Raw genomic sequence first — 27,620 nt, 5'->3', positions numbered from 1 at the left:
GGACTAAAAAAGACATCAGCTTCATCAGTCACCGTAAACCAAGACACTTTTCATTTTCAACTATGTTAAAATGAAAAGTAAATTCAATACACTCATTCAAGGTTTACGATTTCTGAGAGTCATTAATAATGATCAGAAAATCATTAAAAAAAGAAAAGTTCTTGCTGTTTGAAGATCTTTATTTAAACCTTTTGGTTATTCTTCAAATCGATTTTTTTCTGTCCAAAACTATACACTGTCATTAAGAATCTACACAATCAAATCAGTTAGACAAAATGACTGAAAAGCTTCAAAGAGAACGTCGGCGTGTGTGTGTGTGTGTGTGTGTGTGTGTGTGTGTTTGAGAGATATTTACAGATTTTCATCAAACTTCAGACAGTACAATCTCATAACACGATACAAAGTTCACAAAAGTGCCACACTGTACACATATTACATTGGTATAATATAAAGATAGAAGAATAGGCTTTGCTTCTTTTTTTTTTTTTCTTTTTTTTTTATCATCTTTGATTTAGAGGTCAAATGACTAACAATGAAACCAGATCAGAGAAATAAACACTTTCAAAATAGATGAAAGAAAAAAAGATTTTTTTAGTTCAAGTTTGTGGACTTCCTTTTTTGCTGAATCTTTAATAACGATGCTTAAATGAAACTGTGTATTCGATAGGTTTGATTCTGTCCTCATACCAAAACCATATGTAATAAAACGCACGTTGACTTCAAGCCAATTTACCAAAACCCTTCCAAGACCTTTTATTGCACACCTCTATTCATAAGGCTTCTTTCTTTTTTCTACTCTTGTACTCAGAGGTCCCTTTTATGAAAGTGATCCCAAGTGATAATATATTAAAAAAACCTCTTAACTAATGTCAAATAAATTTCACTTTACTGTACAATTAATTTCTATGATATGTAAATATAATACAGAGTCTCATGATATCTATTTGGTCATGATAAAAAATAAAAGGTTCAGTTGGTCTATGTGTGATTATTCTTTTTATTTTCTTTATTTCATAAAGCATCTGAATCGGCTCAGCGTCGATGCTACGGTCACGTGACTCCAGTGAAAATCAGTAACGAGAACCGCAAACACTAAATACAAATCAGTTGCACAAACAGTTGGACGAACGCAAAGCCAGACGCAAAACCCACACCAAGGCTACATTTCACTGAAGGCTTTCGAAGTGGTCAGATTCCAATTTATACCCAGAGAGAAATCTTCCCTGATCGATTTCTAGAACTAAGACATGCGCTGCAACAACCATTTGTTCTGTTCTGCTCGAACTCAAACCATCGCACACTGTTAGTTTATAATAACTCCAGCATTAGGTGTAAAAAAAAACAACAAAAAACTAACATTCTCCATCATTCTATTCTAAAAATAAAAAATACTCACACATCATCCTTTCTCAGGTTCACATTCACACAAGAGGTATCACATTTGCACCAATGTGTGTGAATGTGGTCCTTTTCTGAAACACTACATGCTTAAAATCTGAACAGCTCCTTTGGATCAACATGATTATTGCAAACCAGATTTACTTCTCCAACACGAAATATGGAAAATGTGGTTCGGTATAATTTACATAACCACTAATGGAAAAAAGATTCTATGCAAACATTGTTGAAGCATTATTCCATCAACCAGTGTAACTTAAACAAGAAACTAATCAGTGTTACAGTATGCATCAATCCATTATACATCCTTTGTTTGATATCAATTAAGGGAATTTCTCGTTGCATTCATTAGTTTTTGTTCTGATGCAGCAGAATGTCTTAAAAAAAAATCAATATGGAATCAAGCATCAGTCAAAATATGATTTCCAATGTTAGAAATCAAACTGGATTGTTGCATTGCAATATGATTGAAAGCCATTGGGAAAACTGAATTATAATACGATTGCTGTTTGATGCACTGAAGTTGATTGAATTGTTCTTATACTATGAATTTGATTTCAAAAAAAAAAAAAAAAAAAAAAAAAAAAAAAAAAAAAAAAAAGAAATGGATCGCCAATTGTGTCAACTCTCCTAAAAACTCAGATAAATGCTTGGGCAGGTTTCAACTCACAGTATAAGAAAGAACACTCAGTGAGTGTGAGCATGGAACCATAAAAAACAGTGCAAATGTCTGACCTCGTTATACAGAATATGTGACGAAAATAATTTCAGGTTTAAGCAAAAGTTACACCAGAAGTTTGTTCGCCGTTTTTCATTGCCGGGAAAAAAGCTAAATTTGAAACCTACTGTCATCAGATGCTTTCCAGTAACTGTGCTGATTATTTTGCAGCTGTCCCCACTGACTCCCATGCTGTTACTCATTCTTTTTCCATTTGCTTTCTCGATATCTTTTTTTAAGAATAGAGAATCCATAGCCCACTCGTGATTACAATTTGCGTGTGCTTCTAAAATTCCACCGAGAGGTCGGTGTAAAGTGAGCAAACCGCAAATTCCTCATTATTTTCCATTCTAGCAAACTGACCAGGAGAAGCACTTCCGTTACCTGCGTCTTCTCCTTATTTGAGGAATATTTGTGTGTGTGTGAAATTTAAGAACGAAAAAACATAAGAACACATTTATGCCTAATGTGCAGTGTTCAGACAGATAACAGTAAAACAAGTGCAAAGACACTAGTGTGACATGTGACCCTGCTTGGTTAAGGCTGGTGATCAACCTCTGAAATCAACCTCTAAAATCAACCTCTGATTGACTGCAAGGTCCAGCACAATAAAAAATAAATAAATAAAAAAAAAAAAAAAAAAAAAAAAAAAAGGATGGTATTGATTCCTCTTTTTTAACCTTCCTTTCATTAGGCAAATGGAAACAAGGAGCCTTTTAACCAAAGAGGTCTTTCAGGTCGTTATTGACCGACATGCTCTGTTTTAGCATGCCTGTTTTCATGGTGGGAACAGCAGCATTAGGTTGTGAGAAGTTCTGGGGGCTGAAGAAAGGGTTAGCTTGCATTCCAAATCCTCCTTGCACCCCTGTCATTCCCATTGGTATTGCCTGCATGGGTGCAGTCTGAGAGGGTTGGCCTGTACCAAACTGGTTCATCCAGGGAGAGCTTGTGGTGCCTGCAGTTGGTTTGGGGACCATTTGGTTAAGGCTGACTTTGGGCTTGTTAGCTGAAAACAAAGAGTCCAGGGCGGACAAGTCGGGCGGCTTGCCGGACTGATTCTGGTTCTGCGAGTGGGCATTGAAGTTCGGTGTGTTGCTGGTGCCGGCTATGCCTCCGTAGAGGCCGGGTGCTGCAGGGCGCATACCCATGCCTCCTGCTTGGAAGCTCATTGGAGAATTAGGCCCATTGCTAATGGGGGCCATAGAGGCTGTGGAGGAGAAGCCAGATGAGAGTGCACAAGTCTGCATGGGTGCTGTGCGAGGGCCGGAGGTCAGCGAGAGACTGTTCAGCGAGGTCATGTTGTTCAGGAGACTGCTGGTCAAGTCTTTAGCCTGGGAAAGAACAAAAGCATTGCGTATTCTCTATGATCTGAGGTTCTTAAACAACATTTGGTTTTTACAAAAACCTCACAATTCTGAAAGAAAAAAAAAAAAAGATTGCATATATTTAAGCACAAACTTCATCATCTGACAAACCTGTCCAGCTGTGGATGTTGTAGTGGGTTTGATGTTCTGTGGGGCCAGAGGCTGCTGATTTCTCAGTTTGGACGCTTGTTCCTGCTCCTTAGCCAAGCGCTGCTTCTCTTCCAGAGTGAGGGACACCTAAACAAAAAAAATTAATCAAGAATAAAGCACGACAGTGTGGTGAGACTGACATCGAAAACTATAGTGAATTTTACATCCATTTAGGTAAACAAACACACTTTACCAACTTTATGTTTCATATTTCAGTCAGCATTGGTAGCAAAATTTCGAGCCTATGGGCACTAGCGATGTGTATCTCCATAACTGAAACCGGTGTGATTCGCATTTCGATGCATAGCCAACGATTCACTCATTTTCATCCACTAATAACACTTTGATGCATTGTGAATTATCCAATTCAATGTGGTAAAGGCAGTTTGCTTTAATCTTTTGGGTTCAGACAGACAGCAAATCATAAATTTACTTAAGTGCCTTCTTACTAACACATGGCCCTTTTACAAACAGGTATTTGTAGTGCAATAAAATAAGAAAAAACTGATTAAATAAACCCAGATGTTGTTTTTCTGTCTCCAGGAAGACGCAGCTCTACCTCTGCCATGTTAATCTTTATTCTATGTGAAACACCTCGGTCTTCACGAACAGTGACTTAAAAACTGAGGTACGTACCAAACAGTACATTTATTGTACCAGTACACCTCTTATATATATATTTACACATACACACACATTCTGTACTGCACAGACTTACTCTAGAGGGCTGAAAAGGGGCAGTGGAGGACCCGTTCTCTTTGCCGTTTACTCCTGTGCACGCTGAGTTCGCACCGAAGATGTCGTCAATCTGAGAGAAACACATACAGGTCGGTTCTTTATGGTGCGACATTGCAACAATTCAGATATAAATAAGAAGAGCTATAACAGCACTCACATCGCGAACTTTACTGGGTGGACTGGGGTTGCTCTTTGTCTCTTCTGGTGGATTTATTTGGTTGAGGTTAAGGCTTCTATAAATAAGAAAATGGCATTATTCCTAATGAAAATGTTAGATGATAATTAATTAAAAATAGTATGTGTTCCTGTAAATTGAGAGATGAGTCAGCAAGTCAGCAAGTCAGCTCTCTCGCTCTCGCTCTCTCAGCAAAATGCTGACTTACGCCTAAGTGGTGCCAAAAAGGACCTACAAATTTCAGCATGACTCGCATCTTATAACGAAGCCTGAAATTCATTAAAATAGCCTCTTTGGACTAAAACTGTCAGTTTGACCTAGCCAATACCCACAATTCTTCACTTCAATCTAGACGTGATACACTTTCAATTTATGCTACTACATGGTAAAAACTTCAAGCAATGTTATTTCATCCGGTACCTTGTGGCGAAAAAAAGTCAAATAATGAGACTAGTATCGATAAGAAGGTTTAAATCTCTTTACTGAAGAAAAAAAAAAACATTTGTGTACTTCTTTTTTCATTTTACCGTCTGCTGCAGTTCGGCTGACTCGCGAACCTTTTCATAATCCTAATATTCAGTACAGTGGGAATTCAAAGATGGTAAAAGAAATCGGTCATCCTTCAACTAACAGCTGACCTTTCAAAACCAAACCACCCCCATGCTGGTGATGGCGATCCACGTGTAAGAATTAATTATTGCGTGGATTGTGAGGTTACTGGTGTATCTTCTCTTCTCACGGTTTCTTTGCTCGTTTTAACTTTTGTCAAACACCGCAATCTGTCGCGCTACACCGCGCTGTGCATGTGAGCACCGCTCACTAGTACACAACATTCAGTGAACTCAGTGTCAACACTTCATTCAGCCTTTTGATTGGTTACTGAAATTGAGGGACATACTCGATAGTGATTTTGCATATCATTAAAACAACAATTACGATATTATCGCATGATATATATCGCAAACCCTGAGTGTCGTGACATCCCGACCTACATTTAAATGTAGAAAGAAAAGCCTATAGAAAAGCTATATAGCAAAAAATTCTCCTCTGTGTATCTGGTGCATCAGCATAAATCTGTTTTAATGATTACAATTTATTATCATTTTTATTAATGATCACGCATTGTTGGGAAAACGAAATATTTTTGCTTTTGTGAATGTTTTTGTGAGATCAGAGTGAGAAGTGGCACCTTTGCTGCTCCTGCATGCTGTGGAGCTGCTCCAGCTTGGTCTTGTGCTCTGCCTCCATTCGACTCAGCATATCTCTAATCACGGCCATGAACGAGTTAAACTGAAACACACAGTGATCTGGATAAATCAAAGGGATACAACAGGTGCAGTGTGTGTGTGTGTGAGTGTGTGTGTGTGTAGAACTTACTATGCAAGCATACACTCATTATGTATGGTACATTGAACAATATTTTAGACAATCAATGGAGTTTATTTATATAACATTAATGTTTTATGCACTGCAAAAATGACCAAGTGCAAATATATTTAATGTAATCAGATCTTATATTTCATTTTATAAGGGTATACAAATATATATATATATATATATATATATATATATATATATATATATATATATATATATATATATATATATAAAATATTATATATATATATATATGTTCCGGATGAAAGACGTAGCTATGACACATTTCGCTTTACACGTTTCTGTACACTTAACTCATTGCGAACTCATTATCTACATGGAAGTTAAATATTGTAAGGAATACTGAGCCAACATGGCAACCATTACATACTTCAACGCCACACAATTCTGTCTGGACTGCGACTAATTGGGACTTCACCATGCAACAAGACAATAACCCGAAGTGTACAGTACATCAAAGCTTTGTAAGCGTTATTTAGAGAGCACGTATTCGGCTGGAGTGTTATCTTTCATGGAATGGCCTGCAAGGTCACTGCACCTAATTCCTATTGAGCTGCTCTGGGATGAACTGTATCACAAGGTCAGAAAGAAATCTCCATCTAGCGAGAGTGTATAATGCTGTTATTCATTAGAGGATTTTATTTTTTCAATAAAAATGTAGAGTAACTTCTGTATTTGTTTGGTCAATGTGAATTTTTATACTGTTAAATTAACTAATTTGTTGCATAGAAACAAAAGGACCATGTATGTGTCCCTTAAAAAAAGTTTCAAACGTCCCCATTTCATTTACAGTTTTGCAATTTGCTAAAAGATTTTACGTTTAAAATGGGCTATATTCATTATCTTGTAATAGGAAGTAAATATGTATATCTTCAGTGTTTTGTGTGCGTGCGTGTGTTTACCTGGTTGAGATTAAGGTTGTTGTCGATACTAAGTGAGACCAGATGCGGCAGACTTTTTGCTGCAAGGTGCTCTTTTGGGATGCCGAGCTTCTTATGGGTAAATGTGCACTTATAGATGCCTGTAGTAAAAAAAAAAAAAAAAAAAAAAAAAAATATATATAAAATATTAATAAAAAAAATTATAATAATGCTAATAATAAAAAAAAAGGAATTAAACAGACACAAACTAGTTCTAACAGCTTGCAAATATGTATATAAACTAGGGATGTGCATCTTCAAAACTAAGACCGATGCGATTTGCATCTCACTACATAGACAATAATACGATACATTAAAGACACACACATTGTATAAAAAAAACTACCAATGCGAAGTGCTAAAATTAACCCCATTGCTATGCAGTGCGATTCGATTCTGATTTAATTTTACACAATGCGATGCAATACGATGCAATAGTAAAAACATGATGCTATGCAATTTAATATGGTACTGATAGTACACTTTTATTACTTTGGTTCAGACAGACAGCAAATCATCAATTTACTTAAGTGCCTTCTGACTTTTAACGCATGGCCCTTTCGCAAACAGGTCTTTGTAGTTAAAAGAAATTAAAGGGAAAAAAAAGATGTTATTTTCCTGTTCTGTCTCCAGGAAGATGCAGCTCTACCTCTGCCATGTTAATCTGTATTCTATGTGACTCTCAGGACACGCCACGGTTTCCGTAGTGTTGTGATGCGTCATTCACGTAGCAGCAGTGGTGCTGAGAGAACGCACTTGAGAAACTGTTTTTAGCGAGAGAAATCAATCTACATAAAAAATATTGGTCACAAATGATTGCTCACTTTCTAAATAATAAAAGCGAAAGCGCATCTACTAATAATTTTATATAACTAGATCGTTTTTGACTGACACAAATATAAAAAATAAAAAAAAACGATGCATTGTTATACAAATGCCAACTTGCATCTGATGCACACTTTTCTAGAGCAAATCAGTGAATCTTACCATCGCTGCTATGAACCATTCCTAGCAGCCATGAAATTATTTTTCAGCATCGTTTTGGGATACCTCATTATTTTCTGTTGTTTGGTCCTCATTAGTGATGACCCTCACAGCAGCCATTAGTCACAGACTACAATCATCTACATCAGAGTATAAAAAAAACTAATTCTCAGTGCATCTGTATCATAATGAAACCCAATTACCCAGAATGCCCATGAGGACTGCGGGTTCACGGGAAGGTATCTGCTGTAGGAACGGCAGGATTTCGTCGATGACAAACCACTTATCTAAATACTCCAGAATCTTCCCAAGACACACCAAGGAGTTCACCCTCACCTGCCGAGAGAAGGCCACACAAACGGTTTCAGGAAAGCGAACGTGGGGAAAAAAGCATGTTTCAGATACATTTTGTATCCTGCTGAACTCACAGCCAGGGAGGACGTCTGCAAACAAGCCGTTTTGATCCGAGGGATAAGCGCGTTCTTCATGGAAGGATATTCGATCAGGTTGGCAAAGGTGGGGATAATATTCAGGCACAACTCCTGCAAACAAAATCATTTTAAAACGTAAGTTTTGAACATACGTGGTACTGTGATGGATTCCCTTAGCCTACATGCTTTATTTCAGTGCATGGTTACCTGAATTTGAATCGAGGGAGCTTCTAGTGCTCTGTACACCATTGGCAACACACTGTTTTTGATGTCCTCGGCTGGCGTCTTGGTCAGAAGCAGGTCCATTTTTTGTAAGAATATTAGAAGTATCTGAGTGGGGGGGGGGGGAGAGAGAGAGAGAGAGAGAGAGAGAGAGAGAGAGAGAGAGAGAGAGAGAGAGAGAGAGAGAGAGAGAGAGACAGTATTATTCACAGTCTCCAGCAATAAGGACTCTGATTTATACCACAGCGCTGCTGAAATCTAAAATCTGTTTGCTGATTCCTTTTCTAAATCAGAGCAACTAGCTACAGATTTATATTAATATTATGATATCGTTTCTATAGTAAGAGCTATTTGACAAGGATGGATTTTATACGGGATGTGCCACATAAATGTAATTATTACAAAATGTGCTGTTATTTAAACATTGGACATGATAAAGCTTTCTGTGAGGAGAGGTTTATTTCATATTTGTGGATGGAGTGTCCACTGTAAACCCTTTAGAACTATTTTTCAACGCACGATAAGCTGCAAAAAGTCTGGTCAAGTCCTCTTTTATCTGCCATAATATAAATAGAAATTATAGTAAAAAAAAACTACGGCTCTGGCATAAAAGAAATAAAACACTCCAAGACTGCTGTTCTAGGAAATTAGAAAATTTTGGAGTGTAACAGGACTTTACACCATCCTTTTATTGTATATTCAATAAAGCACATCATGTTTTATTCCTGATATTTAAGGGAGATGATAACTTACCACTAAAAGACATGAATTGTTTTACTTACTAAAGATTACTAAAGTATCAGAATAGCAGAAATAAAAATAAAAAAAGCACAATGTAGTCAAGGAGAAGGTCCTGTTCTGCATAGTGTTTTTTTTATTTATTATAAATGAAAAGCAAAACTGATTCTTTTTTAAGCACTATTCAGAAATAATCATTACACACAATTAAAGAAAAAAATAAAAATAAAAATGTTTAGACCTGCCAACTAATGTGCAATTAGTTTTTCACTGAATATGGAATTCACTAATCAGGCATAACATTATGACCACCTGCCTAATATTGTGTTGGTCCCCCTCTTGATGCTAAAACAGTTCTGACCCGTCGAGTATCAACAGCATTAACTTTAGCAATTTGAGTTACAGGAGCTTGTCTGTTGGATCGGACCACACGGGTCAGTCTTTGCTCCCCACGTGCCAACCATGACCCTGTCGCATTTCACCACTGTTCCTTTCTTGGACAATTTTTATAGAATAGACACTGAGCACTGCAGACCGGGAAAAGCCCTTAAGCGCTGCAGTTTTGGAAATGCTCTGACCCAGTCGTCTAGACGTCACAATTTGGCCCTCATAAAACTCGCTCAAGGACTTACTCTTGCCCAATTTAAGGACAAAATGTTCCATGATGAAGAGATTTCAGTGTTATTCACTTCACCGGTCATAATGTCAAAATGTTATGCCTAATAGGTGTAAAGGAAGATTACTAACTACATCATCACCTAATTTTAGAACGAGCTGCTACAACACATATATAAGAAACAGAGAGAGAGAGAGAGAGAGAAAGAGAGAGAGAGAGAGATGTAAGTGATGAATACTTCATTTTATAATTAATGATGTAAATACTGGAAACTAGAGAAAACACTGAACGATGAAACCAAAATATTGGAATGATCACAACACTCTGATCTTCCAGTTATAAGGACCACTTACCATGTTGCTGGCCTGAGAGCATGAAGGAAGGGGAGGAAAATAAGAAGGGTCAGAAGAAAAATTGAGGACATTTATCCATTGGGGAAAGAATAGGCCAGTTGTGAGGATGTGTGTGTGTGTGTGTGTGTGTGTGTGTGTGTGTGTGTGTGTGTGTGTGTGTGTGTGCCTGTGAAAATATCCATTACTAATCGCTAGTGTTCAGGTTTCTGATTTATTTAATAAATCAGGGAACACTAAATTCAATGTTTCTCTCAGGGACGAAATATAAAGTACACAGTAGGAATAATATGTTTTTCCTGATTTAACCATTTAAATTTAATAATAAATATTTGCTAATTTTTTAACACGCACCTTTAGCTGGAATTTACACACCGTCCTGAAGGTTCTCACATGCAAGTCTGATTCAGCATTCAGAATTTCATGAACACTTTGCTGGATATTCAATGGAACAGTAGTTTTTAGCATTGTAGAATTATCTCTACTATTTTACACTATAAAGGTTTGTGGAGGGGAAAGGAGTTAAATTTATATTTCTATGAAACGCCATTCAAAAGTTCATTGAAGTAATAAATTAAGACACTACCCAAGACTTCCATGGAGTTCATGGAGTGCAGATGTGCAATGTCCAAAATGAATTAAAAAATTTAACATTATTTAAAGAACCACCAAAAAAAATCATACTACACCTAAATTCAGAACTAAACTGAACCACCATTTTTACCTCATCAATATCATCTACCCTTCTTTGCTTTCAACACGTGTGTAAGTGTGCGCATTTGCACCTGAACAGGTTCTTGTTGTTTGAACACTGGGGTAAGGTCGGGTAGGATCAGACGTATGTACTCTTCTTTGGTGCACTCTTCTGCTATGAGCAGCACGTTGGGCAGCACAAACGGCACCATGTCGGGATTCACAAACTCAGATGTGAGGGCTGGAAGGATCCGGTAAACTATAACTCTCTGTAGAATAGAACAACAAGGGTCGGTCACACAGACTGATACAGTCAGAGTACAGACATAAACACCCAATCATAACCCAAAACAAAATATAAAAAAAAAGTGTATTATACATGCAGAGGTCAAATATTTCCTGGCAAATGAACCATTAAATCAGGGAAGTGTGCCGAATTACAAACTACACTCATTTCCTGCTGAGAAGATGAAGGATTTGGTTTCAGACAGCCAGAAACTAACAGGAAATGATTATTAGAGATCATATGGTCACTCTTCCTTGCCTTGGGCAGCTTGGGAAGGATTTTCGGGAGACCTTTGTAGAACTGTGACTTCTGTAAATTGTCTCTCTGGAACAAGGAGTCAAAATACTGCAGCGTCACCGCTCCCACATCGTCAAAGAACGGGATCTAAAAAAAAAAAAAAAAAAAAAATCATTAAAAATATAAAAAGCACACACAGACAGCTTATATCTGGTTTTTATACAGTTCCCACGCCCACACACACACACACACACACACACACACAGACACACACACACACACACAGTGTATTCCTCCATAAAATAACACACATCATCCATATTTAAATATTATTAAAAATGTATGTTTAAATCTTCCTTGTGCTGTGTGTAAGCTATTGGGCAAAAAAACTATACTTACGATTAATAGAAAAATGATTTTTTTTAAAAATCTGTATTAGTTTGCATGCATGTCGGTTTATGACCAGACAAAATGTAGATATTTATGTTTTTATATAATACAGTTACCATAAATTCCTGAGAAGTTTTCAACTTGGCATATTTCCCAAATTCCCCAGACAAAGTTTCCATAGAAAGTTTCCAGGAATTTTCTGCCCCTTTGCAGAAAATGACACAATATTTTACTTGTCTTACATAATTCGTGGTTAAATTACGCAACTTGGCCTGTCCGATTTCAGCTGCAATGTGACCAACACTCCTGCTTACACTGTTAACGAGCTGGATTAGATCAACTGCTGCCGAGCGAAAGGGGTTCGAAAGCCCGGAGAACAGGATCTCACCTTCGTCATCTGGTCTGCGTCTGGTCTCACGTTGGCTGTGACGCTCAGCAGCATCTTCACATGCTCTCGCACTTCCTCTGGGATCTTACTTAGCACTCCTGGACTCAGGCGACTCAGCTGGAAGAGACAGAAAAGGGATTGGCTTCAGGTAAATATGATTTCATGAGTTGGGCATTTGTCGCTTGCACTAGAAAGCTGATGTGTTCATTTTTATACAGAACAGTGAAGCATATGGTATCAGAAACCCAAACATCTGTATGAATAAGTGGAAAAAATTAACCAAATTCACTCATCATGCAGAGTCTTGATCGACTGAAGATATTTACTAACACTTTAGCCAGGTCTCACCTGGTCTAGTTGCCTGCTAAAACTCTTGAAAATATCCATCTTATTGACCTGGAACACCGGCTTGCCCTCATTGAAGACTGCATGCATGACCACACCCAGTGAGTACATGTCAGAGGCAGTCTCACAGCTGACTGACAGGATGTACTCGGGAGCTACGTACTCCGGATTAGGCAGGCAGAGAGGGGGAAGATTAGGGTCCCATTCTTTACATACGTATTTGGGCTACAACACAAGAAAAAACACAGCGCAAGTCTTTTTTTAAATAGTTTTCTATAAGACAGACAATCCACCTTAAGCACGGTCATATCATACGATATAATAAGATGGAAAAGATCATGCGTAGCAACAAAATGGCAAAACAAAGTCTGTGATAAAAATGTCCTCTCTTCAGAACTTCAGAACTCTGTTTAGATAATAATACCAAAAATAGCTGGAACTAACTTTAATGACTATTTATGATCATGAATGAGATCTCGGATAATTTGAAATCTTCACCTACTTTTAGTCATTGGATTAGGGATTTAATGCATTGTTTTGCACTCCACTAAAAGCTGCAGTAATATTTTCCTTTACTTGGCAGCCAGTGCTGACATACATACAGCGATTTTGCTGTTGATTTTTTCTTCAGGATCTATTAGGCAGCAAGTGAACATTTCGTCCTCAAAGTTGACGTGTTAGAAGCAGGAGAAATGGGCAAGTGTAAGGATTTGAGCAAATTTGACAAGGGCCAAATAGTGATGTGTCAGAGCATCTCCAAAACTGCAGCTCTTGTGGGCTTTTCCTGGTCAGCAGGGGTCAGTATCTGTTAATAAAGGTATCTCAAATTGCTAAAGAAGTTAATGCTGCTTAACGTCAGGACTGTTTTGGCAGCAAAATATAAGGCAGGTGATCATCATTTTATATATATTTATACATTCTGCAATGGGCTTTAAGTACAGATATTATAAACAATGTTTCTTACCTCTGCGTCAGACGGGTTGCTGGAAGAGATGCTGAAGTCAAAGCCCATGATTTTCCACGCTCCACTCTTATTCAGGATGATGTTCTCTGTACACAGGTTACCGTGCACCATCTTCACCCCATTGTGCAGGAAGGACAAGCCCTCCGATATCTGGGCACAAAAAATGTATATATAATATGTAATATATTTTATATACATTGATTTTACAGATTTGGTAAAATTAGGTTTGATTGTACTTGTCGATAACCAATTGATCAACTGAGATTATATATATATATATATATCTCAGTTGATCAATTGGTTATCGACAAGTACAATCAAACCTAATTTTACCAAATCTGTAAAATCAATGTATATAAAATATATTACATATTATATATACATTTTTTGTGTAGAAAAATTCTAGAAAATGCCTCTGGCACTGTTGTCTCACCTGTAGTAAACCATACTTTGTCTCTACATCGAAAAGTTTGTGCTCTTTGATATCTGTAGGAACAGGACTGGGCAGATTGTCCCACTGACCCAGTACATTAGCCAAGCTTGCAAACACAGGCTCTGTGCAGAATGCCAGACAATCCCTAAAAATAAAAAGAAAGGAAAAAGAGAGAGGAAAAAAGTTTGAGACTTAAGTATGATAAACAGTAACAGCTGGTGAACTATTTTCAAAAGTTTTGACGTCACTTGTGATCACTTGTCTCCAGATTGCGGGTGAATCTAGTGGTGTTCTCATTATATACAGTGAGGAAAATAAGTATTTGAACACCCTGCTATTTTGCAAGTTCTCCCACTTAGAAATCATGGAGGGGTCTGAAATTGTCATCGTAGGTGCATGTCCACTGTGAGAGACATAATCCAAAAAAAAATCCAGAAATCACAATATATGATTTTTTTAACTATTTATTTGTATGATACAGCTGCAAATAAGTATTTGAACACCTGTCTATCAGCTAGAATTCTGACCCTCAAAGACCTGTTAGTCTGCCTTTAAAATGTCCACCTCCACTACATTTATTATCCTAAATTAGATGCACCTGTTTGAGGTCGTTTGCTGCATAAAGACACCTGTCCACCCCATACAATCAGTAAGAATCCAACTACTAACATGGCCAAGACCAAAGAGCTGTCCAAAGACACTAGAGACAAAATTGTACACCTTCACAAGGCTGGAAAGGGCTACAGGAAAATTGCCAAGCAGCTTGGTGAAAAAAGGTCCACTGTTGGAGCAATCATTAGAAAATGGAAAAAGCTAAACATGACTGTCAATCTCCCTCGGACTGGGAGATTTTGGGAAACAACCTTCCTTCCCTCAGTTAGAGCATTGAAGATGGCTCGAGGCTGGGTCTTCCAACATGACAATGACCCGAAGCACACAGCCAGGATACCCAAGGAGTGGCTCTGTAAGAAGCATATCAAGGTTCTGGCGTGGCCTAGCCAGTCTCCAGACCTAAACCCAATAGAGAATCTTTAGAGGGAGCTCAAACTCCGTGTTTCTCAGTGACAGGCCAGAAACCTGACTGATCTAGAGCAAAAGCTACTGTACCAAATATTAACATTGACTTTCTCAGGTGTTCAAATACTTATTTGCAGCTGTATCATACAAAAATATAGTTTAAAAATCATACATTGTGATTTCTGGATTATTATTTTTTTTTTAGATTATGTCTCTCACAGTGGACATGCACCTACGATGACAATTTCAGACCCCTCCATGATTTCTAAGTGGGAGAACTTGCAAAAGAGCAGGGTGTTCAAATACTTATTTTCCTCACTGTATATTTCACATCTTTTTCACAAAGATACAAACTCAAACTCTATCTATCATGTGACTGTCACTATTTTGTACAGAAAGAGAAACGTGAGAAAACATTGAGAAATAATTGGTCGGAGTGATGCAAGCAGTGAGAATTGTCTGTTCCACAAAGAGAAACTACCAAATGATTTCTTACAGAATTATAGTATTTTGGCCACATCCTTCCATACAAACAAATAGATGGCAGATCTGGGTTTAAAAATCTTCTGCGGTTGACATTTGATTTAAATTTTTCATTTGAGATTTGATTTCTTGTCGGATTTTAGTTCTCATTATTTCTCATTGGTTTACTTGCAGTTAGTCTCAGATGAGTTTGCACTCTGCGATGCTTCAATGAGAATATAATATGAAGCCCAAATGTTTATTGCAATACTTAAAAATCGAAAACAAGCGATTTTTCTTTATTAAAGAGCTATACTAAATACACAAGAGAAAATAAGATGGGCCTCATAAAATGAACAATACATTTACATTTTTATTGCTGAAATTGTATACAAGAATATGTCTTCATATTAGTGCATTTAATTGGCACATTACATCAAAACGCAAACACAAATATTTAAAAAAAATCGTAAATAAAAATATAAAAATCAATTTCAAATGACCATGTTTTAGTTTGAAATGATCCCAAAATTAGAAAATTTGTTGTTGGTGTTTTTTTTGGCCTGAATCAAACCATTTTTATTTTCAATGTGTAAAAATTCCTGGCACGACAGAGGTGATGACGCTGCCCGATCAGCAAAAAAAAAAAAATAACAATTCAGAATTACGAGATATAAAGTGGGAATTGTGAGAAAAAAAGTCAGAATTGCGAGAAAAATTTGGCGAACTTTTATTATTATTTTTTTTATGTATACACATATACATACATATTTATATATATATATATATATATATATATATATATATATATATATATATATATATATATATATATATATATATATATATATATATATATATATATATATATATATATATATATATATACACAGTACAGACCAAAAGTTTGGACACACCTTCTCATTCAAAGAGTTTTCTTTATTTTTATGACTATGAAAATTGTAGTCACACTGAAGACATCAAGGGCTATTTGAGCAAGAAGGAGAGTGATGGGGTGCTGCGCCAGATGACCTGGCCTCCACAGTCACCGGACCTGAACCCAATCGAGATGGTTTAGGGGTGAGCTGGACCGCAGAGTGAAGGCAAAAGGGCCAAGAAGTGCCAAGCATCTCTCGGGGAACTCCTTTAAGACTTTTGGAAGACCATTTCAGGTGACTACCTCTTGAAGCTCATCAAGAGAATGCCAAGAGTGTGCAAAGCAGTAATCAAAGCAAAAGGTGGCTACTTGAAGAACCTAGAATATGACATTTTTCAGTTGTTTCACACTTTTTTGTTATGTATATAATTCCATATATAATTCCACACGTGTTAATTCATAGTTTTGATGCCTTCAGTGTGAATCTACAATTTTCATAGTCATGAAAATAAAGAAAACTCTTTGAATGAGAAGGTGTGTCCAAACTTTTGGTCTGTACTGTATGTATATACATACACACAAATATATATATATATATATATATATATATATATATATATATATATATATATACATACATACACACACACACACACACACACACACGTGTGTATAATATATATATATATATATATATATATATATATATATATATACAGTGAGGAAAATAAGTATTTGAACACCCTGCTATTTTGCAAGTTCTCCCACTTAGAAATCATGGAGGGGTCTGAAATTGTCATCGTAGGTGCATGTCCACTGTGAGAGACATAATCCAAAAAAAAAAAAATAATCCAGAAATCACAATGTATGATTTTTTAACTATTTATTTGTATGATACAGCTGCAAATAAGTATTTGAACACCTGAGAAAGTCAATGTTAATATTTGCTACAGTAGCTTTTGTTTGCAATTACAGAGGTCAAACGTTTCCTGTAGTTTTTCACCAGGTTTGCACACACTGCAGGAGGGATTTTGGCCCACTCCTCCACACAGATCTTCTCTAGATCAGTCAGGTTTCTGGCCTGTCGCTAAGAAACACGGAGTTTGAGCTCCCTCCAAATACTCTCTATTGGGTTTAGGTCTGGAGACTGGCTAGGCCACGCCAGAACCTTGATATGCTTCTTACAGAGCCACTCCTTGGTTATCCTGGCTGTGTGCTTCGGGTCATTGTCATGTTGGAAGACTCAGCCTCGACCCATCTTCAATGCACTAAGGGAGGGAAGGAGGTTGTTCCCCAAAATCTCGCAATACATGGCCCCGGTCATCCTCTCCTTAATACAGTGCAGTCGCCCTGTCCCATGTGCAGAAAAACACCCCCAAAGCATGATGCTACCACCCCCATGCTTCACAGTAGGGATGGTGTTCTTGGGATGGTACTCATCATTCTTCTTCCTCCAAACACGTTTAGTGGAATTATGACCCAAAAGTTCTATTTTGGTCTCATCTGACCACATGACTTTCTCCCATGACTCCTCTGGATCATCCAAATGGTCATTGGCAAACTTAAGACGTGCCTGGACATGTGCTGGTTTAAGCAGGGGAACCTTCCGTGCCATGCATGATTTCAAACCATGACGTCTTAGTGTATTACCAACAGTAACCTTGGAAACGGTGGTCCCAGCTCTTTTTAGGTCATTGACCAGCTCCTCCCGTGTAGTTCTGGGCTGATTTCTCACCTTCCTTAGGATCATTGAGACCCCACGAGGTGAGATCTTGCATGGAGCCCCAGTCCGAGGGAGATTGAGTCATGTTTAGCTTCTTTCATTTTCTAATGAAAAGAAAATATATATATATATATATATATATATATATATATATATATATATATATATATATACACACACACATATATACACACACACCTGTCCAGAGTGTGCCAGGGTTTACCAGGTGGTGCATCAGGAATAATGGCCCATGGTGAAACACAGTGCTCCTTGTGTTGTTATATGGACACCTTAACTTTAAAAATTCTGTAAAGCTGCTTTGATACAATGTCTGTTATCTCTTGAGGATTAGTTTCAGCCCTAGTTTACTGTGCACCAGGATTATGCAGATATTCGTTGAATATGAGGAGATGAATAGCTTTTGTTCCTATTATCTGTTTCTCGTTTTCATACATAAATTATTCATTGTCACTTCTCCAAAGCTGAGCTGTGCCTTTTAATGACAGTCTACAGAGAAGAGGTGCTATTTCACCCAAGAACTGTGTTTATGCTGAAAGCCTTAACACTTAAAAACACTACTGTTTACAAAAAAAAAATAAAAAATTTTCTTTATGAGTCCATTTGGCCAATAAATTATGGAACAGAGAACAGAAAGAACAAAGAACAGCGCTGAGATAAACGTGTGTGTTTGATTAAGTGTAGGTGTGGTTTACCTTGACTCCTCTAGAGGATGCTGGACCGTGAGAAGACGCGGGTGTCGTAAGCGTGTTAACTGCTGAACTCCTCGTTTGAGCGAATCGATGATCTGGTCCTTTTCAAACTTTTGATATCGGTCAACAACCTTCTTATCAAACACAAAGACTGCTACTTCCTGTAAGAACAAAACACGACTTTCAAAACAAAGAAAATTAAGATGGTCTTCGAGTCCACCAAAACAGAGGTCACATGACAAATGGAATCCAATTTACTAAATATGCACAATCTTTATGATGTAACAAATAAAAAAATATATTCCATTACAAGTCGAAACATTCGATTTGTTACATATTAAAATAAAATACACAATTATTTATCTTTACTCAGATCCTTTTCTGTATCTGAAATACAACCCTCCTCTATACTCCAAATACATGTTTGGCCTCCTGTTAAGCCTCTAAACAGGCCTCTGTGATCTTACCATTCAAATGTGGACCTTCTGCTTTTGATAATCACATGTTAATGAAATGGAAATTAAAGTCATAAATGAATTTTCCAGCAGCCCCGATTTGTAAAGGCTAAGTGCGAAATATAAATATTCAACAGTTACTCTGTAGACAATGCGGTACACTGCAACGCCACGCGACGAATCGCCAGAGGTGCTTTCTCAGTGTCTAAAGCGATATTATCCATTATTCATACTGTGTCACAATCATGTCACAATCAGTTGCATCACTTCTTTCTGTTGCTGCACATTTAACCAACAAAACCCAAGTCTGCATGCAGCCTTATCTGTGTGTTTCAGATGCTCTCAAAAAGTGTGTTAAATAAAATTACATTATTCATTGATTAAACAGGATTCAACTATTTCTAATAATTGGATTATGCATGCGAAGCTTTTAGGATGCTTTCACACCTATTTATGTATTCAAATTCTTTTGGTTTATTTTGTTTGTTTATTTAATATTTCGTTCACATCAAATAGCTTTTTTTCAACACCCTGTGTTCACTTGTGCCACTTCTTGTTCGTCTCTTATGAACATGTGAAGAATTAATTATTATACTGTAATAAAGTTAAAACTTGTGCGAACTAATCGTTTTTTTTTTGTTATCAGACATTTTATTTGTACAATTAAAAGAATAGACATTGTTCCAATGCAGCTTCACAGAAATAAATCCCAATAAAATAATAAAAAGTAAGTCCCTACAAGTTTATCCCTAATGAGTGAGCCAGTGGTGACAGTGGCAAAGAAAAACTCCCAGAGAATTAATAAGGAAGAAACCTTGAGGGGAACCAGCCTCAACAAGGAACCCATCCTCATCTGGGTAAATGGTACCATTCCATCGGGAAACTTGCGTGAAAAACAAGACACGTCCACTTGAAAAGTCTCAAGATTCTGCGCTTCGCATATCAAAAGTCTCAAGATTCTGCGATTCGCATCTCGATCCATAGCCAACGACACGATACATATGAAGCAGCTACCGATGTGATGCGCTGCGATTTACCCGTATTGCGATGCGGTGCAATCCGATTCCGATTCGACTCAACACAACACGATTTAATGGAAAAAATATGATGTTAGGCAAATAAATAAGGCACAAATAGTTTACTTTTGGGTTTATTTCTTGGGTTCAGACAAACATTAAATTATAAATGGACATTAACTACACTTAAGAACACTGCACATGGTCCTTCTAGAGCAAAAAAAACCCCAACAACAACAAAGTAGGTAAAAAGATTAAATAAAACCAGATGTATTTTTTTTTCCCTAGTTGTGTGTCTAAGAAAATCCAGCTCTGCCTCTGGCATGTTAATCTAAATGTTATGTGAATCTCAGGACACGCCTCGGTCTCCTTAGGGTTGCGATACGTCAAATTCATGTAGCGGCGGTGGTGCTGAGAGAACGCGCCTGAGAAATCAATCTACATATAAAGTACTGGTCATTTAAAATCAATGGTCACTTTCTACACTATAAAAGTAGAGCACATCTATTAATAATAATATATAAATATACAAATGCTTGTATCCGATGCACACGTTATTTTTTTTTAACTGATGCATCACTTTGTGTGTCGCTGCTACTTCCTTCTGAACTTTGTTTCCCGCAATGTCTCTGTGTGCATTTAATAAGAGCTTGTATCTGACAGGATAAGGTGTTATATAGTGAATAAAAACAACAAAATGTTTTTTGTTTTTTTTTTGCGTTTTACAGCATCATACTGATATTGACGTTACTAAAGTCTCACTTTTATCAGATTCTCATGTTACACATGTTTAATGATTCTCATATAAACCCCTCAAGGTACATGCTGGCAGGAAATCAATCTAACACCCCTCATCAACCATTTCTGGTTCTAGACCTCGAGAAACTAATCACAGAACACCGGAGTGTCAGACACCGGACCCTGGTTGTTGAGATTTGACCTGTTGCTCACCTGCTTGGTGGACTTCTTCGTGCCGTTGTAGATTCTCCAACTCATTCCAGGTCCTCCGCTTGCGATGTGACGTCCGACTTCGAACTCCCGCGTCACAGGGTTTCCCATCACGGCACTGGTGACGTCGGCCGTCACCTTGGTGACGGTGCTCTTTAACTTGTTGAGCATGGATTCCATGGTTTGGTCGCCTGTCAACCTACAAGGATCAGAAAATAAAAAATAAAAAAAATCCATCACAGAGCACCAGGTGCACGCACACGCTCGTTAACGTATGTGTCCGTGTATACCAAATAAGTCAAGACTAACTGCGTTTGGTAAGAGAGACGAGGTTAATTAGCACAGTCACCCCGTCGCCCTGAGGTGCTAAGCGACACCCTGCTATGTGTTCTGCTCTCACGCTCTTCTCTTCCTAGCCAAATATTTCGCTCTCACTAACTTGTGTTCTCCTTTACAACATCACACACACACACCCATCTGCTTTTTCTCACTCGCCTTACAAATCACTGAATGTACAAACACCTCACTGTTGAGAGACCTCTGAGACTGTGGAGAGGGGAAATAAAGCGACGGGTTCAGAGTTTCTCGAACTGACAAGCCAGTGAGACGAGTTTGTGGGTTTGGGAAAAAAAACGGAAGAAATGGACGAATCCGGCAGTGCGATACAGACTAGGGAGAACATGAGAGAACAAAAAAAAAAAAAGAAAAAAAAAAGACGACCAAGATATCTTCCTCTCCCTGTACATCATCATTACTACTGTGACCAAATCACATTAAATTAAAGCCATACTTTTTATTTTATCCATTCAAAATTTCACCCTTACGTCTCAAAAAAGTTTCCTTCTTCCATTTTATACTAGAGCTCTAAAGTAGCCTGATAAATCACACAAATACCCGTCAATTCTTCATCAGGCCGAGTGATTAAGAAAAAAATCGGTTGCCAAATGATATTTTTAACTGCCACGCAATAAAGAACTTTTAAAAATGTTAAACACGTACTTCCAGTCGTCCTGTAGCGTGTACATCTGCCATCTTTTTACAGCATGGCCAGGGAACTGGTCTATTTAATGTAGGAATGAAATAGGAATGACAGTCCGCATGCACGAGACATTGCCAGTGCTTTTTTTTTTTTAACATTTGCAAAACATTTTCTAGTTCTCGTGGTCATACCTCAGCCATGAAAACTCTTCAGTCCTAATCCTAAGTCATAACAAGATGATTTTAAGGTCATAACGTGTAAATGTGTACAGTCGCAGGTGGCGATCTCTGCAAAAATATTATTTGCAAATTAATTTGCGACCTTTTTAGTCACAGCCTGGAGCCTTGCGAATTACAGATCTGATGGGAAGTGTTGTGTTATAAGAAAATGATCCACACCAGGAGAAAAGCAGAAGCCTGGTCTATATTTGATGAATGATATTGTACTGTATGTGCATTGGGGGATTTAAAAGTCAAATGAAACAACTTGAAAAACCCAAAACCTCCCTGTGTATTAATTCACAGGTCACTCTGAAACATGTTTATTGATTTCAGGCAGAGCGATAGGAACCACGCCGCACTGACGAGCTCAGTCTCAAAGATTTTAGCTGTCATTGTGACATAAACCGAGCCTCGAAGCATTTTGATCTTACTTTTAAAAGTGTTTACTAATCTAGAAATTCCACATGTACATCAAACAAAGCTACATGAAAAGTTTTTACAATTCAAACACTCATGTATCAGGAAACCAGTTAGTGTGAGTGCTCAATAATGGTTTCGAAATGTTTTGAAAAAACGTTAGTTTAGCAGTAGTCGACTTACAAATAAATTAAATAAAAGTAGCATCTGAAAAAATCTAATGGAAGTAGCATCTACAAAATCAATTTTGCACGATATAATATCTAATACAAATTTCTAAAATAAATAAATGAAACCAAAAAAGGTTAGGCAAGAATTCTCGCAAAGACAAATGTATAAGTTGAGCAACTGATGAGAAAAAAAAAAAAAAAAAAAAAAAAAAAACATGACTTGTACATAAAGCACTGAATGGTTATACGCCGCAGTACCAGAGTGAACCTTTGGTTGATAATGATCCGCCACACCTACTTCTAGGTGCAGGTGCATGCTGTTTGTTGGTACCTTGAATAGTGACGTCTACAACACAGGGCAGATCTTTCTCTTACGAAGCCCCAGTTATAAGACAGCCTTAGATTTCTGGAATAATCCATCCTAAATAGTACCTGAGATTAGAATTTGGGTTTTCCAAACCATAGAATGTTGAAATTAATATACTCTTGGTACCCGAATGGTCTAAGATCTCAAGTAGACACTTTCATTATGCATATCTTTAGTTCATAGTATAAGTAGGCAAACTGGGAGGCAGCAAACTGACAAGCTGTCTCCACGTATTTGCCTGAATGCACATCTGTCTCAGTAACAACAGCCTGTCTGAATATTACCTTAGGATAAAAATATACCAGTAGTGTTATTGAGTGTTATGCTTCTAGATCCAAGTTGACAGGTCAGTTTGTAGTCATTTGCACAGTTCACACCAGATATGGCAAAAATACACACATCGTTCACTCAAGTAGAAGTACAGATACTCTGATCACAAATTGTTCTGTATTGTTGAAAGATTTATGATCAAACTCTTGATGTCACCCATATGAGGATGGGTTCCCCTTTGAGTCTGGTTCCTCTCAAGGTTTCTTCTTCATATTATCTAAAGGAGTTTTTCCTTGCCACTGTCGCCACGGCTGCTCATCAGGGACAAACGCACACCATTCACCTTCACTGTTGTTTTCTGTAAAGCTGCTTTGAGACAATGTCTGTTGTGAAAAGCGCTATACAAATAAACTTGACTTGACTTGAGATACTCTGGTTTTAAAATACTCTGGTAAAAGTTTAGGTACTGACTACACTTTTTCACTCAGGTTAAAGTAAAGCGGTGAGAAGGAAGAAACATCAATCATGTTGCCAAATAGATTAGAACTAAAGCAACGTGCCTGGTTTGAAAAAGTAAGTAGAGAGTACATATTTGTGGGAAAATTTTTATGAGCGAAAGTGAAAAGTTGTCCGAAAAATAAATAATGAAGTGAAATACTGACACCAGAAAAATCTCAAGTGCAGTAACGAAGTATTTGTACATCATTACTCCCAGTCTCTGGTCCACACGCACACGTTTATCCAAATCCGATTGATCTCTTACAGTTGGAAATGAACCAATGCAATGACTACGGTGTCTTATATTTAAAGCAAACCTGTGGTAAGATTTCACACTAGAAAAAGTCAGCAGTTTCTGTGTCCATCTTTCTGACACACCTAGTGTCTGCTAAAGTGGAATCAAACACTACAGTGGGATTCTGTAGCAGATCAAATGGCTGGTGTCACCTCATTAAATTACATCAAGCGTTTATCAAGATGACAGCCAAGATACAGGACATACAGTAGCCGTGTAAGACAAATAAAAAACATGTCCACTAGCAAATTTTGAGTCTTTCATAGCATGCAGCATAGTGATACATTCACAAATGCAGTGTTTTTATCACTGACAGTCGCCATAGTATGAAGTTACTAGTGGTCGTTTCCTAATACTGCAACTTAGGCCAATTCCACACTCTCAATCCACTTTTAACAGCAGATCAAAAGTCAAATCTATTTTGGACACGCCCACATCTCCTCTCCAACAAACACTCTCGTTTATGTCTTGTTCAAAATGAACGGTCCATAACGAGCACCATCGACCCTCTTCCACACACGCGAGTCAGCAGCAGATGCCCACATGATTGGATAGTGTCATTGTGACTGACAGAAGAAAGGCAGTATGCTCCTCCCTTCCTGAAATCAATCTGCATTTAAGATCAGGTGAACAATTTTCTGTTGGCAACCAGTAACCACTTTCGGATAAAACTTTTCAATAAAGATGGAGTCTAGTCTCTGTAAAGCTCAGTGGTAGAGCATTTGACTGAGGATTAAGAGGTCCCCGGTTCAAATTTGAGTGAACCCCTGTCTAGCTGTTTTCTGTGTTGTGTTTCTGACAGCTAGGTCAAATTTAGGGCCCAAAAGCACCAGTGATAAGGTACTAAGCAAACTGCTTTGGGGAAGATCCAATGAGAAGGTGGTAGCTTATTGATTAAGGCATTGGAAAAAGGATGTGAAGGTAGCGAGTTCAAATCCCAGCCACACCAAGCTGCCAATCCTGGGCCGATGAGTAAGGCCCTTAACCCCATAACTGCTCAATGGTATGCATGACAAATGTTAAGTCCCTCTGAATGAGGGCGTCTACCAAATGCTATAAATGTAATGAAATGAAACGAGGAACACATCATTTAAGGTGGCATTAAAAAATTCGAGACAAGTTTTGTAACACGCCAGCAGATGGCAGCACAAGGCTGCACGCACAGTCACAGGGAGCACCGACCTTCATAAGTCAGTGTGCGAAAAACATTGTCCCGTGTACATCGGGAGCTGTGCAACTGTGCAACTGGAGAACTTCACCCTTTACTTGAAGATGAAGATTCAGCTTAAAGGTCGCTATTTTGACCCAAATGCGGAAAATCTGGAACCGCAAATCGCAGAATGTGCTTCAAAAAGAAGACTTCCAGGACATATTCCAGAAGTTGCAGGAATGCCGGGAGCGCTGTATTGCAGTGCAAGGGGACTATTTTGAAGATGATTGTGTGTAAACAGGCAAATATAGTATTTTCTTGTAAACGGTCTCTGAACTTTTTGACAGCACATTGAAGTTTTTAAAGCTGGAACGTTTTTGGCTGATGAGAGGAAACCTGAGAACGTGAAGGAAACCCAGCAGAAACCCAAGTAAGTCCAAGAGTCAACCTGGAACCTTGGAGGTGTGAATCCAAAAAGATACTTTTGAAATGAATAGAGGGGTAGCGCGGAGCCCCGCCCCCTTCCCATTCTAGCTATCTGATTAGCTCACGCCCTTGAACAGGAAAATGTAATCACGTGATTCGGTTGCGTCACGGCTGATTCATGCATTTGTGATGTGGAAATGTATTATAGAGCTGAAACCATCTATTAACCACTGGTTCTAATATATATCATCACAATCACGCAATCAGATCCAGAATTATAACTTTGTAAATCAGTCAAGCAGAATTTAATTCTTCTTCTTTTATAGTACAGGACTGAGATCCACATTGGGCCTCGAAATGCAATTCAGTTCTCTTAAAGTGGAAAATAAATAAGCAAAAATAAATAAAACAATAAACAGTATCCATTGGGGGATTATGAAATCTTGGGTAAATAGAGAGACCCGTCAGGGTTAAGGAGATTCCCCACCTGCTGTACTGTGATAATTAACTACACCAGTCTCATAAGCATAAAGGCAGAAAAAAGACTATACACAAGGTATTTAAACCGTGTTATTATAATTATTATTGTTGTTGTTATTAAACCGTGTTGTACGAGTGATCTTAGCTTTTAGCCTCCACTCTTATCACTGCGGAAAAGGCTAAGCTAATCGAGCTAGCTCGTCAAACAAGAACGCACAATCGACGAAGTGGACTTTATTTTGTTTATATCCAATATACTCACTCATTCACTCGCTCTTACCCTTTTATCCCTTCTCAGGTGACAGTAAAATTATTTCCAGTAAAGATAATAGAAAAATTCTCAGCAGTGCCCGGAGAAACCCAAGCCTGGGTCAGTTACATCAAAACAAGCAGTCATTCTGTAAAGCTACAATCACTCGGGCTTTGTCTCAAACCTTCTCAAAGCTTCCTGCACTGGATAGGGGATGAACTAATACACGAGAGGAGGTTTTACACCCTATGTAGGACACTAGATAACGAACAGGGTGTTATTTGAGGTATGGCCACTAAGAGCGCTTTATTTCCGCATTTGGATTCGAGTGTTAGAAAAGTCTTATATTAAAAATATAATAATAATAATAAAATAATAATACAACAGGGTTACAGCATTAATAATAATACACGAATAATAAATAAATGAAATGTGTTTCAATATAAATACCATAAACAATTATTCTAACAAATAGACCTAAAAACAATTAAATAATATAAACATACAATAATTATATAAAATAGACCTACAACTAATTATATTAAATATATGTCAATATAATTGTATACAATATACCTAAAAATTATTTGATCAAATATACATAAATATAATTTTATAAATATAGACCTAAAATAAATTCTATAAAATATGCTTCAAAATAATTCTATTAAATATACCTAAAAATAATTTAATAAAATAGAACTACAATAAATGCTATAAAATATACCTAAAATAACTCTATAAAATGTCTGTAAAAAATATATATTACTGTAAAATATACCTAATAGAAATTCTATAAAATATATGTAAAAAGAAATCTCTAAAAATGTCAAATCCATAGGTTAGTTAATAATGATCATCCCATAATTAAAAAAAATCAGTTTTATTTTAGCATTGTTCATTCAAAATCATGTTTTGCATGTCATGCAAAAAAATCTATCTTGTGAGCAA

At 37.3% G+C, this 27,620-nt stretch overlaps 1 protein-coding gene across 1 annotated transcript; it reads right to left on the bottom strand.

Moving 5' to 3' along the window:
* Nucleotides 1-158: 158 nt before the first annotated feature.
* Nucleotides 159-26,868, bottom strand: scyl2 (SCY1 like pseudokinase 2). Its single transcript, XM_083528367.1, has 18 exons — nt 26,700-26,868; nt 21,150-21,345; nt 18,731-18,888; nt 13,939-14,083; nt 13,506-13,655; nt 12,545-12,766; nt 12,197-12,313; nt 11,440-11,565; nt 10,988-11,164; nt 8,484-8,606; nt 8,274-8,387; nt 8,049-8,181; nt 6,844-6,962; nt 5,733-5,833; nt 4,526-4,601; nt 4,349-4,438; nt 3,592-3,717; nt 159-3,447 (listed from the first exon to the last, which is right to left on the bottom strand). The coding sequence occupies exons 2-18, from the start codon at nt 21,324-21,326 to the stop codon at nt 2,833-2,835; spliced, it is 2,769 nt and encodes a 922-aa protein (XP_083384493.1). The 5' UTR covers nt 21,327-21,345; nt 26,700-26,868; the 3' UTR covers nt 159-2,832.
* Between the last annotated feature and the right edge of the window lie 752 nt (nt 26,869-27,620).

This window comes from Silurus aristotelis (assembly GCF_946808225.1).
Source record: "Silurus aristotelis genome assembly, chromosome: 24".
NCBI lineage: Eukaryota > Metazoa > Chordata > Actinopteri > Siluriformes > Siluridae > Silurus > Silurus aristotelis.
Note: the sequence above shows the minus strand (reverse complement) of the source record. Positions and strands in the feature narration are given on the sequence as shown.

Coding starts and splice junctions, on each gene's coding strand:
- scyl2 (XM_083528367.1), bottom strand. CDS start 21,326: ATGGAATCCATGCTCAACAAGTTAAAGAGCACCGTCACCAAGGTGACG. Junction 13,656..13,938: donor CAAAGTATGGTTTACTACAG/GTGAGACAACAG, acceptor TTTTGTGCCCAG/ATATCGGAGGGCTTGTCCTT. Junction 11,566..12,196: donor ACGCAGACCAGATGACGAAG/GTGAGATCCTGT, acceptor TTTTTTTTTTAG/ATCCCGTTCTTTGACGATGT.